Source organism: Erinaceus europaeus, chromosome 1, assembly GCF_950295315.1.
Source record: "Erinaceus europaeus chromosome 1, mEriEur2.1, whole genome shotgun sequence".
NCBI classification, from domain to species: domain Eukaryota; kingdom Metazoa; phylum Chordata; class Mammalia; order Eulipotyphla; family Erinaceidae; genus Erinaceus; species Erinaceus europaeus.
In genome coordinates, this window is record NC_080162.1 from 85,030,627 (window position 1) to 85,045,180 (window position 14,554).

General features: G+C 39.6%; 1 protein-coding gene across 4 annotated transcripts in view; it reads right to left on the reverse strand.

Annotated features, from left to right (window-relative positions):
- CHD6 (chromodomain helicase DNA binding protein 6) overlaps positions 1–14,554 on the reverse strand; it is a 236,663-nt gene that overhangs the window by 70,038 nt on the left and 152,071 nt on the right. For all 4 annotated transcript variants that reach the window (XM_060190220.1, XM_060190206.1, XM_007526639.3 and 1 more), the window contains 5 exons: positions 14,001–14,196; positions 8,490–8,654; positions 5,459–5,638; positions 4,088–4,198; positions 95–297 (listed from right to left, as the gene is read on the reverse strand). In XM_060190220.1, the coding sequence (XP_060046203.1) occupies positions 95–297; positions 4,088–4,198; positions 5,459–5,638; positions 8,490–8,654; positions 14,001–14,196 (855 nt within the window). The remainder of the gene's footprint in view (positions 1–94; positions 298–4,087; positions 4,199–5,458; positions 5,639–8,489; positions 8,655–14,000; positions 14,197–14,554) is intronic.

Genomic DNA, 14,554 nt, shown 5'->3' on the forward strand with positions numbered 1-14,554 from the left:
CCACTGACTCCAAAAGTAACTGAGAGACAAGCTAGAAAAATCTCAAGGACTGAAAAACAGCAGGGAAAAACAAGGAGGCAAAGTGAATAATTACCCAAAGATGAGCAGATTCTTCTCTACCCGGAAGCACTCAGCTCTAAGGTACCGTCTGGTTTTGTCATTGAGGCGCCTAGACCTCGTGGGCCTTTCATCAGAGTCACTGTCTAATTCTGAAAACTCCATAAGTTCATCCTCCTCAAAAGAGTTGTAGTGTTTGGTCTGCTTTCGCACGCGAGGGCGATCAATCACTAAGCTTTCCTAGAAGCAGAGTAGATTGTTGAGGAGAAAGGCCTTTATTTTTTCTGTCTTCACCATAGCACACAAAAATATTTTGTTGCTGTTTCTCAGGACACAACTGCAAAGAACCATACACTGATCTCTCACCCTCCAGTGGAAAAGGATTTTCCAGTTTACCTGCTCTGTCACAATAAGCTGAGAGGACTTGCTGAAGTTAGCATGTTCCTGATCCCCTAGTGCTATCTGCTATCATTTGCTATTTCTAAAGTGATTTTCTTTTTTCTTCTTCTCTCCTGCCACCACTTATTGCTGGGGCTTGGTGCCAGCACTATGAATCTGCTACTCCTGGTGGCCATTTTTTCCTTTCAAATTTTTTTTTTTTAATTGGACAAGACATAGAGTAATTGAAGGGGAGGGAGAAACAGAGACACCTGCGGATCTACTTCACTGCTCATAAAATGCCCCCTCTGCAAGTAGGGAGTGAGGGCTTGAACCCAGGTCTTTGAGCATGGTAACATGTGCCCTTAACTGGGTGTGCCACCGACCAACCTTCTCTAAAGTCATTCTAATAGAGGTATGGATGGACAACGCTCCCTGGTGCCTAGCGTGGAGCCTGCTCTTGCCAAGAATGATTGGAGTGAGGGAGAACAAGTTAGAGAAGTCTATCTGCTTGGCAACTTTTTGGAGACACTTTCCTGCTGCTTCATTTTCTGGCTTCCACTGGTACTAACTACTAACTTTCTGTCTTTCTCCAAAAGCATAATTCTAAGTCTAGGAACCTCCATCACTCATCCTGCTGGCTTTCCTGGTCATACCCATTGCTGCTCTTCTAGTTTCCATCAATAACTTGATGTTCCCTTTTCCTTCTCTCCCTTTATCTTCACACATTACTGTATAAACTTTTGAATACTCCTCAATGTAGCCCAGACAAATTCTTGTGTTATTTCTGCTTCAATCACCTCCCACCTTTACATTCAAACTACTTAAAGTCTATGTAGAACATGAGTTTTCTCTTTTTTCTCATTTATCAATCACAAAAGTGTGAGACACCAAAAACAGGTTACTCAAGGTCATGCAGAATCTTCCGATTTGGGAAAAAGAGGATAGATTATGCAATTTCAGGTGATGAGGGTCCTACAGAGAAAACATTAAGGCCTGGTGCTAGTCATTCAGATGTAAGTAGGGATTGTTTCCTGAGTTTGTGGTTACTTAAGAGTTCAACATTCACCCAAGAAAAGGTGAAGTGGAACGTATAGGCACCACCAAGTGAGGTGACAGATTCAGAGAAGGCAAGAAGGCACAATTAAGGGTTCCTCACAGTAGGCTAGGCAGTTATATTCACAAAGGTTATTTCCAATGTAACATAAAAGCTTCACCACCCTCTTTATTAACCATTATGCTATCTCCCCAGCCCTCCAAAGCCATTGTCATCTCATGTTTAAAAATGGAAATATTTAAGATGTTGAGAGAATGGAGGTGAAAACAAAAAAATATTTATCATACTGTTTGCCTCTTTCTAGTAGTTTTCAGAGGTAGAAATTTCTTTCACAGTAAGTGATGAAGCAGAGTAAAAGGACAGATGAGATGTTGACTTGGGACGGAGGGTTGAACTTGACCTACTTGGTTAATTACCTTTGTCTAATTTCCTGAGTGAGGAGACTGCTATATCTAATTAGGTCATTTTAAATCACATCAATTAAAAACTTCAAGCTTCATATTCCAGGCATGCTAAAGTGTGTTACATATAGCAATCTTATTTAGGAATTAAAGTTTAGGAGTCATAATGACTTGAGATGTGTGGGAATTTAAGTTCCTATAAGACACCAGTGAAATGGTCAAAAATACTCTCAAAAAGCACTTTTTAAAATTTTTGATTATTAGTGTTTTATAAGATTGTAAGATTATAGGGTATAGTTTCTTTTTTAAAAAAGAAGCTTAGCTAAAGCTTATTTTTTATGTTTTTGTTTTGTTATCTTTATTTATTTTATTGGATAGAGAAAGGCAGAAATTGAGAGAGAAGGGGGTGATAGAGCGAGACAGAAAGATATCTGCAACCTTGCTTCACCACTTGTGAAGCTTCCCCCCTCCAGGTGGGGACCGGTGGATAGAGAAAGGCAGAAATTGAGAGAGAAGGGGGTAATAGAGAGAGACAGAAAGATATCTGCAACCTTGCTTCACCACTCGTGAAGCTTCCCCCCTCCAGGTGGGGACCGGGGGCTCAAACCCAGGTCCTCGCGCACTGTAACATGTGCGCTCAACCAGGTGCATTACCACCCGGCACCCTACAGGGTATAGTTTCACACTGTACCCAATGCCCAAGTTCTTTGCCCCCATCAGTGTTCTCACAAAGTCTTTAAAAAAGCTTTTTATTAAAAAAATTTTTTAAACACATCTTTTATTTATTTATTGGACAGAGACAACCAGAAATCGAGAGGGGGGAGAGGAAGAGAGACAGAGACATGTGCAGCACTGCTTTAGTACTTGCAAAGCTTTCTCCTTGCTGGTGGGGACCAGGGCCTGGGTCCTTGCACATTGTAACATGTGTGCTAAACCAGGTGTGCCACCACCAGCGTCCCCAAGAAAAAGTTTTATTGGGAGCTGGGCAGTAATGCACCATTAAGCACACGTAATGTGAAGCACTAGGACTGGCGTAAGAATCCTGGTTTGAGTAAAGATCCTGGTTCAAGCCCCTGCCTCTCCATCTGCAGGTGCCTATCCCTCCCCCACCCCATCTTCTTTTCTTCTCTCAATTTCTCTCTGTCCTATCCAACAACAATGGAAAAACAGTGGCCACCAGCAGCAATGGATTTGTAGTACCAGCATGGAGCCCCAGCAGTAACCCTAGAGGCAAAAAATAATAACTAAAGAAAGTTTTATTGAGGGTGGGGGGGTAAATAGCATAATGGCTATGCAAAGAGACTCTCATGCTTGAGGCTCCAAAGCCTCAGATTTAATCCCCTGTACCACCATAAACCAGAGTTGAGCAGTACTCTGGTTAAGAAAAAAAAAAAAGTCTTATTGTCACTAGGGTTATCTCTGTAGCTTGGTGCCTACACAATGAACACACTACTCCCAATGGACTCTTTATTTCCTCCCTGATTCTTTTTCCTTCCTCTTTTTATAAAGACACAGAGAAATTGAGAGGCAAGGAGAAGGTAGAGTGGGAGAGAGATAGAGAGACACTTGGCTGGAACTAATGATAGACCAGCCAATGTCCATATCCAGCAGAGAAGCAATTACAGAAGCCAGAATTCCTTCTTTCTGCACCCCCAAAAGAATTTTGGCCCATACTCCCAGAGGGAAAAATGCTAGGGGAAGATGACCAAAGAGCTCTGACTCTAGTTCCACAGGCACCCCAAACTTTTGTGACATGGAACCTTCATCTTTGCATCATCAGTGAGAGGGAAGAGGAGAAAGGAAGGGTAACTATGGGTGATTTCACTCATAAGTGTAACAGAGAGAACTGAAACACATGAACATGAAAAAAAAGAAATATAGTCAACTCATACCTATGATCTTGGGACAACTATGGTGGTTACCATTGGGAGGAGGGGGGCACAGAGCTTGGTGGTGGGAGTTATATAGAATTATACCCCTGCTATCTTATAATATTGTAAGTCACTAATAAAATTTTAAAAAATTGTTTAAAAAAAACAAAGAGAGACACTTGCAGGACTTCACTGTTCATAAAGTTTCCCCCTTGCAGGTAGGGACCTGAGTCTTGAATCTGGGTCCTTGTGCATGCTATTGTGTGTGCTCTACCATGTAAGTCACCACCCAGTCCAGGAATAAAATATTCTTAATGCCATACCTTTTCATTTTTTGCTTCAGTGTCCAGTTCAGCTATTTTAGCCCATTTTTGCCAAAAGTTTGGGTCATCTAAGGAAATATCAGTTCTATTTCCTGAGGCCACAAAGCTAGCCTGCAAAGAAGGTGATACTAAATGAACTAAGTTTATAGATAGTACAAACATACTTCAAATATTATAGAAATTCTGTAGTCAAGTCCCAAACCCCTAATGCCATCTCCCAAGTGAATGTGAAAATCTTAAAATTACTCTACTTCAAAATTTTATCTTAAAAGATTGACAGTAGCTCCCCTCATCAGCATACTTGAAAAAACTGAATAAGAAGAACTGTTTATCTCACTGGTTCTGAGGTTAAAAAAAATTATATTAAAAATTGAATGAGGATATTATAATTTCAATCTACAGGGTCACTTTGTTGGAACTTATACTCAGAAGCTATATGACAATAGCTATGTTATCATCAAATAACAGTAGTTATTATTTGATGGGTGGTTTCCTGTGAAACATGGGGTTGATCCTTAAAATTTCTTCACATTTTTCTTTCACTTCATTAGCTGCCAAATGTCTGCTAAAGGGAAGGTGCTGAGTTGGGTGATAAGAGGTGTATGCTGAAGAGCTGAAGTATACAAAATGTCCTACAGAAAAAGGTCTTGTGTAAGTCACTAAGTAAGAGATTTAAGTAAGACAGAGCTTACAGTGATTGTAGCCAGGGAAACTTATGTGAGATGCTCAGTGGTTTCATTAATTGAATTCTAAATCTAGTGACATGAAAATCAAGAGAAGAGGGAGAAAAGATTCATAAGGTTATGAATCTCAAAATCTTTTTTAAATGAAAGAATAGAATATTTGCTTGAGTTTAAGAAATGGAATATTCATTGGAATTTCAACAGTGTGACAGTGAAAAAGCAGTGCTCTACAACAATCAAGATGATTATTCATGAGTTTCAGAGCAGTCCTTGTGAATGGTGAAGAGTATCAACTGCAAACTAGTGGTCCAGGAGGTGGTACAGTGGATTCATAAGCAAGAGGTCCTGAGTCCAATCCCCAGCAGCATATGTAGAATGATGTCTAGTTCTCTCCTCCTATTGTTTTCACTGATAAATAGAATCTTTAAAAAAATAAATAAACTGCAAGCTAGAGTTTCTCTACTGTCTGGCAAACAAAGGTTAGGAGCGGTGCTTTTTTTCTACAATCTCTGAGCCATTATTCAGACACTGTCTAAGAAACTGCATCTTCAGAGTGTCATGTAGAACAGATACATAGCAGATAATCAACAATCTGCATTTAGAGGAAGTCTGCTGATGTGGCCCCAAGAATAAATGATTTTCTTTTATTTCTTACTCCAAAAAGGACTCTGGAAAGAAAGTTTTATACCTTAGCAAAAGTGGACCCTTTCCCTTCAGACTGGATGGTGATGGTATGGGTTCTTCTCTGCAGAATCTGGTCTATGTCTTCCTCACAAAATTTGGAACCTTCATCTTCCTCATCCATTAAGGCACCATAGGCACCTTTCCGGAGTAAATCCTCTACCTCCATTTTTGAGAGCTGTTGTACCTAGACAGATCATCAAGTATTACCCATAAAGTGGAAAAAGCAAAGAAAGAGAAAAAAAAAGTATCAAATCTAGCTTCTATGATTCAGTATACAGGTCCTCCACAAACTTCATCTGTCAAACAAAGACAAAACTTTTGGAGGATGGAAAGCCAGATAAAGATACTCAAAGAGAACTATGGAGATGATATGCAGACAATCTTCAGCTGGGAACCCTGTAATAAAGCCTAGCATGTGACTCAATAGCCTTAACATGGACAGTGGTTATTAGAAATGTCACAAATGATTAAAACTACACACAATGGAGGAGGATACACCTAATGTTTCTTTTTTAGTTTGAGCCTGTTACCTTTAAAAACCACCAGATGTTACCAAAAGAGTTAACAAGAATAATGATTTATTCATTATTAAATAAATACACTACTATTGGAAATGATGTCATTTCTTACTAAAGAAGGATCTCATGCCAAGTGTGATCTTCTCAACTGCTTGCTGAAAACAGGAAATGGAAGTTCAAAACACCCTTTCCTGGTTCTAATTAAGAATCTGGTTCTCTTTACAGTAATCACATGAGGGAATTCTATGACTCCCATCACTGGTAACTTTAAGAATTATACTTAGCAGCACATGCATAGCTAAGAGGATATAGAACATCTGGACTAAAACTCATTATGAGTTTTCTTAAGTCCCAACCTTTGATGTCCTGAGTCCAGAGATTTAGGAGATATTCTACTTTGTTTGCCTATACTTTAAAATAATTTAAAAATCTTAGCTGTAATTTTTATCCCCTTACCCCAGGGGAAAAAGTTTTTATTAACTGCCATATTTCAAGTTAGTTTTTTATTTTGTTTTATTATTTTTTAGTGATTTTTAAAAAAAAATTATTATTGGATAGAGACACAGAGAAATTGAGAGAGGAGGGGGTAGATAGAGGGAGAGAGCTAGACACCTGTAGCCCTGCTTTACCACTCGTGAAGCTTTCCCCCTGCAGGTGGGGACCAGTGGCTTGAACTTGGGTCCTTGTGTACTGTTAATGTGTGCACCTAACCTGGTGTGCCAACGCCTGGCCCCTCAAGTTAGTTTTTTCATTAATTTATTCATTCATTGACCATCAGTGTTGAACATTTTCAATATGGCAAATACTGTTAAGGGCCTTGGCTAATACAAATAAAACAGGTTCCATTATACCCTCAGGAGCTCAAAGTATGGAGTATATGTAATGGTGACAATAAATATTGAGAGTTAAGAGTGTTAAAAGAAGGAGGGCACCAAAGTAAAAACCCTGTGGTGAGGCGGAGGGTGGACATTCTGCTTCCCGGGGCAGCGGGGGTGGGGTGGGGTGGGGGTGGGTGGGATGGGACACAGTCTTTTGGTGGTGAGAATGGTGTTTATGTACACTCCTATTAAAGTGTAATCATATAAACCACTATTTAACTGATATGAGAGGGGAAAAATTGATCATGCCTAAAACTTTTTAAAACACAGACTGAGTCTTCTTAATACATAGGCTGAGTCTTTGATATGTTGACCCTCTCAAAAGTCTAGGCCAGGTAGAACAGAAGCAACCGGTGGCACAGCTATATACAAGATGCTGGGTATTATACAGCAAACCCTAACAAAGGGACTTTTCAAAGTTAACCCAATTACCAAATAATGTGATAACAATAACTATCCATTGTCTTCTTGAACCCTAAGACAGCAGGAATCTCACATTTCCACTATAGAGCCTATATTTCCCCTAGTCCTGGAACCTTAGGGTGAGGCCCACTTTCCTACATGCTTCTCTCAATTTATATCAAATAATATTGCATCCACCGATCGAAACTTAATCAACGCAACGAGTGCCACCCCAGCATGCTTCACTTCAGACTGTGTCCAGAGACTTCAGGTGTGGAATGACAACCCTTCAGCTTCATCACTCGGGTGAAACCTTTCCTTTCACAGTATTCTCTAATTCCATTCCAGGTGGTCCACTCCCCAGTAAAGTCCCCAAACCTAGATATAGACCAGGATCCCTGAGATAGAGCATATGTTCACACGTGTCCATAGACCAGGGAAAAATATATACCTGAAAGCAGAAGTATACAAGAGTCTGCAGTGAGTACCCCCAACACTTCAACTGCACTATTCCAGTCCCTAGGTCCATGATTGTTCAACAATTTGTTTGGCTTTGTATGTTAACTCTCTTTTCAGCCAACAGGTTCCAGATGCCAGCATAGTGCCGACCAGACTTCCCTGGACTGACGACCCTACCAATGTGTCCTGGAGCTCCGCTTCCCCAGAGACCCACCCTACTAGGGAAAGAGAGAGGCAGACTGGGAGTATGGATCGACCAGTCAATGCCCATGTTCAGTGGGGAAGCAATTACAGAAGCCAGACCTTCCACCTTCTGCAACCCACAATGACCCTGGGTCCATGCTCCCAGAGGGATAGAGAATGGGAAAACTATGAGGGGAGGGGATGGGATACGGAGATCGTGGTGGGAACTGTGTGGAGTTGTACCCCTCCTATCCTACGGCTTTGTTAATGTCTCCTTTCTTTAAAAAAAAAAAAAAGTGTTAAAATATATGATTCCTAAATGAACACTGTTAAGCTATTTATTGAAATGTTACTGCATTCAAAGAAATTCTATCATGTAACTACTCCAGTAAAATTCTTTTATTAATCTATAAAAAATGTGGTCACTGACCTAGAGTCCTCTGCTGTAGGGAATGAGTCACCAAAAATGTATGAGCTCACTAAATTTAGTGCAAACAAATGTTAACATAATTTAGGAAAGAAAGAAGTCAGAAAAGACAGACTGTGTGATGACAAATGCTTCTTAAGACTCCCGAACAGTTACCCTCATACTCACTCCATTGGTGCTACCCTTTCGGTTGATGTCCTGAAGAACAGCCTTGTCCAGACCCAGCTTTAGACTTGCTTTGTCAAACATTTCCCGTTCATAGGAGTTCCGAGTAATGAGGCGATAAACCTTCACAGCTTTGCTCTGTCCTATCCGGTGACATCGAGCTTGAGCCTGGCAAGAAAGAAGTCCACACCCATCATTAGATATAATGGCAGCAGCCCAAGAGTCACGGAAATGCTCAAATTCCACGTGTGTGTGGGGTGGGTGTTTAGCTGTTACAGTTATGAGCCATGGGACTGACTTCAGAAGAGCATTCACCAGAATGGCAGCTGCTCCTTCATGTCCCTCATTTCTTCATCTATTATTTACTGAGTGACTACCAACTGCTAGGATAAAGTGATGAGAAACACATGGCTCTTGTCTTCTCCAGTTCGGGGTCTGAACACAAGCATTTATTTCCAGGACGCTGTCCTTCTCTCTTTGGAAATGCCTTAAGATTCAGCAATATAACTTTTTAATTTTTTAAATTTTACTACAGAAATTATCACACAACAAAAGTTTAAGATCTTATGGATACTTTGTATCATCTCTAGTTTGCCTGTTATCCTCCAAGACTGTTAAGAAGCAAATCCGAGGTCTGCTATATATTACTCATCCTTAGTTATTTCAACATGTACTTTTCAAGGTAAAAACTCTGGTGAAACACAGTACTACTGCCATTCTTCAAGAACCTGATCCTTAGTACCAGCTCTCTAATTAGTGACCCAATTTCCCTGCATAAAGTTTATATGCCTATATATGTCAAAAAACATCATGAGATCATACTTACATTTTCCCCTCCAAAATTAGGACTATGGGATATTTACTTCATCAGCCACACATATGTATTTCTTTTTTTTTTTTAATATTTATTTTATTTTATTTATTCCCTTTTGTTGCCCTTGCTGCTTTTTTTATTGTTGTAGCTATTATTGTTGTTGTCGTTGTTGGATAGGACAGAGAGAAATGGAGAGAGGAGGGGAAGACAGAGAGGAAGAGAGAAAGATAGACACCTGCAGACCTGCTTCATTGCCTGTGAAGCGACTCCCCTGCAGGTGGGGAGCAAGGGGCTCGAACCGGGATCCTTATGCCGGTCCTTGTGCTTTGCGCCACCTGCGCTTAACCCGCTACGCTACAGCCCGACTCCCACACATATGTATTTCTTTTTAACTATGTGGTAAAGCTAAATTCTCACACATGAGTAATAGTCACACCACTATTACTCATTTTTTATTTATATCATGAAAGTATAGATGACAAGTCTCCAAAAATAGTACCATTATAATCCTCTCCAAACATAATTACTGAAGACGTGCTATATATGTGCATATTCTCTGTATCTGAGAAGGCCTAGATTATAAAGCCTATAACTAACCCTTTGATTTTATTTAGGTTTTTAAAAAAATATTTACTCCCTTTTGTTGCCCTTGTTTTATTGTTGTAGTTATCATTGATGTTGTTGTTGTTGGACAGAACTGAGAGAAATGGACAGAGGAGGGGAAGACAGAGAGTGAGAGAGAAAGACAGACACCTGCAGACTTGCTTCGACACTTATGAAGTGACTCCCCTGCAGATGGGGAGCTGGGGGCTTGAACTGGGATTCTTACACCGGTCCTTGCGCTTTGAGCCACATGCACTTAATCTCCTGTGCTACCGCCCGACTCCCTAACTCTTTGATTTTTAAATACTATTTTTTATAATACTGAATTAAGGTAAGCTGAAGATATGTCTAATACCAGGTCTGTATACAAAGTACAGGATGAGTCTGAAACACACTATTCTGTCAAAATATAAGGAAGTACTCAAAGGCTGATGGTAACTTAGCAAAATAACACTTGATAATTGAAGGTGTTTCTCTACTGGCTAAGTTGAGGACTATTTAAAACACAAAATAGGGGGCCGGGCGATGGTGTGCACAGGGTTAAGTGAACATAGTACGAAGAGAAAGGATCCCAGTTTGAGCCCGGACTCCCCACCTGCAGGGAGGTCGCTTCACAGTGGTGGATTAGATCTGCAGGTGTCTATCTTTTTCTCCTCTTCTCTGTCTTCCTCTCCCCTCTCAATTTCTCTCTGTCCTATCCAATACTATGGAAAAAAATGGCACCAGAATAGTGGTGCCAGCACAAGCCCCAGTGATAACCTTGGAAGCAAAAAAAAAAAAAAGAAAAAAAATCAATCTTAAATTAAAAAAGAGAGAGAGTCAGGTGGTAGCGCAGCGGGTTGAGCGCATGTGGTGCAAAGCGCAAGGACTGGCATAAGGATCCAGGTTCAAGCCCCCGGCTCCCACCTGCAGGAGGTCGCTTCACAAGCGGTGAAGCAGGTCTGCAGGTGTCTATCTTTCTCTCCTCCTCTCTGTCTTCCCCTCCTCTTTCCATTTCTCTCTGTCCTATCCAACAACAACAGCTATGACAACAATAACAACTACAACAAGCACAACAACAATGGCAACAAAATGGGAAAAATAGCCTCCAGGAGCAGTGGATTCGTAGTGCAGGCACGGAGCCCCAGCAATAACCCTGGAGGCAAAAAAAAAAATCAAAGCATAGCAGTGAAATATAATATACTGAATCAAAAAAAAAAAGAAGAGAAGAAAAGGTGCCACAAACCTATTCGTGATATAAATAAATAGGAGAAAAAGGAAAATGTCTCATTTGTATTAGTATAAAGTGACAGGAAAAAATATCACCACTTTGCAACTATCATAGTGATGACTGATTCAGGCAAAATTAATCAAGGAATGCTTACATCAGTTGACAAGACTTTAGTGAGAGACAGGACATTTTATATAATCTGAAAATATCTCTTTAAAATTACTTACAAATTTCTATAGTGAAAAACATCAACTTTATTGTGTAGAAATTTTATAGTCAAAGTTCATATTATCAGAGAAAAAGATATGTTTCCCCGTATTTGGTTTGTTGAGTTACGATGGTACTAAACCTGAGTCTAATCCTCAGAAAATTAATACAGAAAAACAACAGGGAAAAAAAACAGAATAATTTCCCTATTTCTTCTTTATCTGAAATAAAAAAGTCCCCAAGAACAGTAGAAATGCACATGTTGAGGCCCCAGCACCTCCAGAAGGGAGGGGGAGGAGCTGAAACTTTTTTAACTTTTGAATTTTAGGGACTAATGATCACCTATGCCCATTAACTTAATCATAATGAAAGGAAAAAAACAAAACTAAACTAAGCCATTTCAGAAAATGGTATATTAGTTATAAGACTAGTGACCAAAAAAGCACACTGTAGTCTAGTACTATATGATTTTTTTCATTGCATATAGGTTTGCAATTCTGAAAATACTGCATGTACATGTAGGACTGAACTAGTGAGTAAATATGCTGTTATGATAATGAGATTCAAGCTTCTCAAAATAACAGAAAGTAGTTATAAGTAATTAAGAGTGGGAAGATAGAGTGAATTTTGAGATATTGGGCTGGGACTGAAATCTCACTTTGTATGAACAGAAATGGAAGAAATATGGATATGCAAATAATATGGCTTAGTATACAGAAATGTATCTCCTAGATCCATTTGCTCAGATCTAGAAGCAATAAAACTTCAGTAGCAATGGGAATACATAGCAAACAGGTCATGGTGTCTAAACATGATTCTCAATCCCCCCCATAGGAGTTATTTGAAAAATTGTCAGTTCTAGAACTACAGCAGGAAAAATGCAACAAAATAAGAGCTCAAAAACTGATGCGAGATGTCAAAGTGACAACAGAGAAGAAAACTGAAGGACCTAGCCTAAACTACACATGAACAGCAAACAAATAATGAGTAAATAATGACCCATGAAAATAAGTACTTTAGGCAGGGGAGGTAGAATAGAATAAAGATTATGCAAATAGACTCATGCCTGAGGCTCCCAGGTCCCAAGTTCAATTGCCAGCACCAGCACTAGCCAGGGTGCTCTGGCAATAAAACAAACACCCCAAAACAAAATAAAACAAAACCACTAACCAACCACAAGAGCATAACTCAAAAAAAAAAAAAAAAAAATCTTTGAGTGGTCCAGGAGGTGGTGGAATGAAAAAAGCATGAGTCTCAAGCATGAGTCTCGAGTTTAATCCCTGGCAGCACATGGACCAGAGTGCTGTCTGATTGTCTTTCTCTCTTCCTATCTTTCTCATAAATAAATAAATAATATCTAAAAAAAAATCTTTGAATTCAGAAATCAAAGACTTTTTTTATTTAAAAGAGTCAGGCTCTTGTGGTTGGTTAGTGTTTTTTTTTTTTTTTTTGCAAACCCTAGATATAGACCAGGGCCTCAGGGACAGGGTACATGTACACATGTATCCATTAAGTTAGGGTAAACGATATACTTCAAAGTAAAGGTGCTCAACAGTCTGTTGTGATTACAGTTAGATCTAATAAACTCAAGGAAATAGACCTAAGTGGAACTATAATCTCATAATCTTGTAACCTACTATTAATCACAAATAAAAAATTGAAATAAAATAAAAGGGCCCTGCTGAGGAAAGTAGTAAGATTTACTATGAGAGAACTGATAATTAAAAATAGTAATGCCATTATTATTATCATTCTTTATTTATTTTGCCTCTAGGGTTATTGCTGGGGCTCAGACAAATCCAGCACTTTTAGCACCCATTTTTTTCCTTTTTTCTCTCCATTTTACTCGATAGGACAGAGAGAATTTGAGAGGGGTGGGGAAGATAGAGAGGGAGAGAGAAAGATAAGACAGCTGCAGGCCTCCTTCACTGTTGTGAAATGTCCCCTCTGCAAGTGGGGAGTGTGGGCTTGTACCTGGGTCCTTGTACATAGCACTAAGTGCACTTAACTACATGTGCCTTCCCCCAGCCCCTGACTGTCATTATTTTTACTTTGAAATAGCATATCTGAAGAATTCTCATCAGAAGAAAAGTTAGCTCTTGTATTTTGTCTTTATGTTTGCTTTCCATAATTGAGCTAACTCTAATTTCTATGATATTTTTCTAAAGCTACATTAGTTTGTGTAAAACTAGACAATATAGCCTGCAGACCCAATAACATGAGCTCATGTAAACTTTGTAGCACCAAATAGATAGCAAATGAGCTGATGAGAGAGTCTTCTTCCTCCCTGCACACCATGAAATGTCCCTACCCCTGTGGGGATGTTATTTACAATTGGTAATATGTAATCTAGCAAACAAATTGACTGGATATGTCACAATCAAGTTAAGACTGACTATCTTTATGTAGGACATTAACAGTAAATAGTTTTATTTTCTACTTAGAGACTGCTACTGTGAAATAATATTTGATCCAAAGTAAAAAGACTTTCTGATTAGTGAAAAGGGTCAGCAACTACTTTAGATTCAGTTGTATCCCATGATCCAAGTCCTAGCCTGCAATATGGCTGACACTGATGCATGGAGAACATCAGGCACTCAGTAGTCAAGTCTGGCGCCCGCTCATGATACTCTTGGTTTCGGGGGAAGCTAAGGCAAACAGCAATCATCCTGATGGTTACCTGCAAGTCATTTTGTGGATTCCAGTCTGAATCAAATATGATGCAGGTATCAGCAGCTGTGAGATTGATCCCCAGGCCTCCCGCTCTGGTGCACAGAAGAAAGACAAAGCGGTCTGAGTCTGGTTTACAGAACCGGTCGATGGCTGCCTGGCGCAGGTTTCCCCGAACTCGCCCATCAATTCGCTCATAGGTGTATCTGAGGGGACCCAAATGAACGAAAGCCCAGGCATTAATCATGACTTCAAAGGAGAATAGTAAGCAATGAAGAAAGCTGCCGACAGCCGTAAATTCCTCATTTCTAAATTTGGACAAAATATCAACAATCTAGAAGAAATCAACGCCTACACATATATAGCAGAGCAAAGACCTAAAACTGTACTGCAAGGTGACCCGTTTTAAAAGAAACAAATACACTAGGCACAAACTAAGGAGGACTAGAAAGATTACAGATGTGAAACAGAAATCCCCCACATCCCATACAATTTATTGTCAAGTATTTCTCAGTTTTTTACTTAATACTGTGTCTAAATAAGACCAGGAAACAAATAGAAATT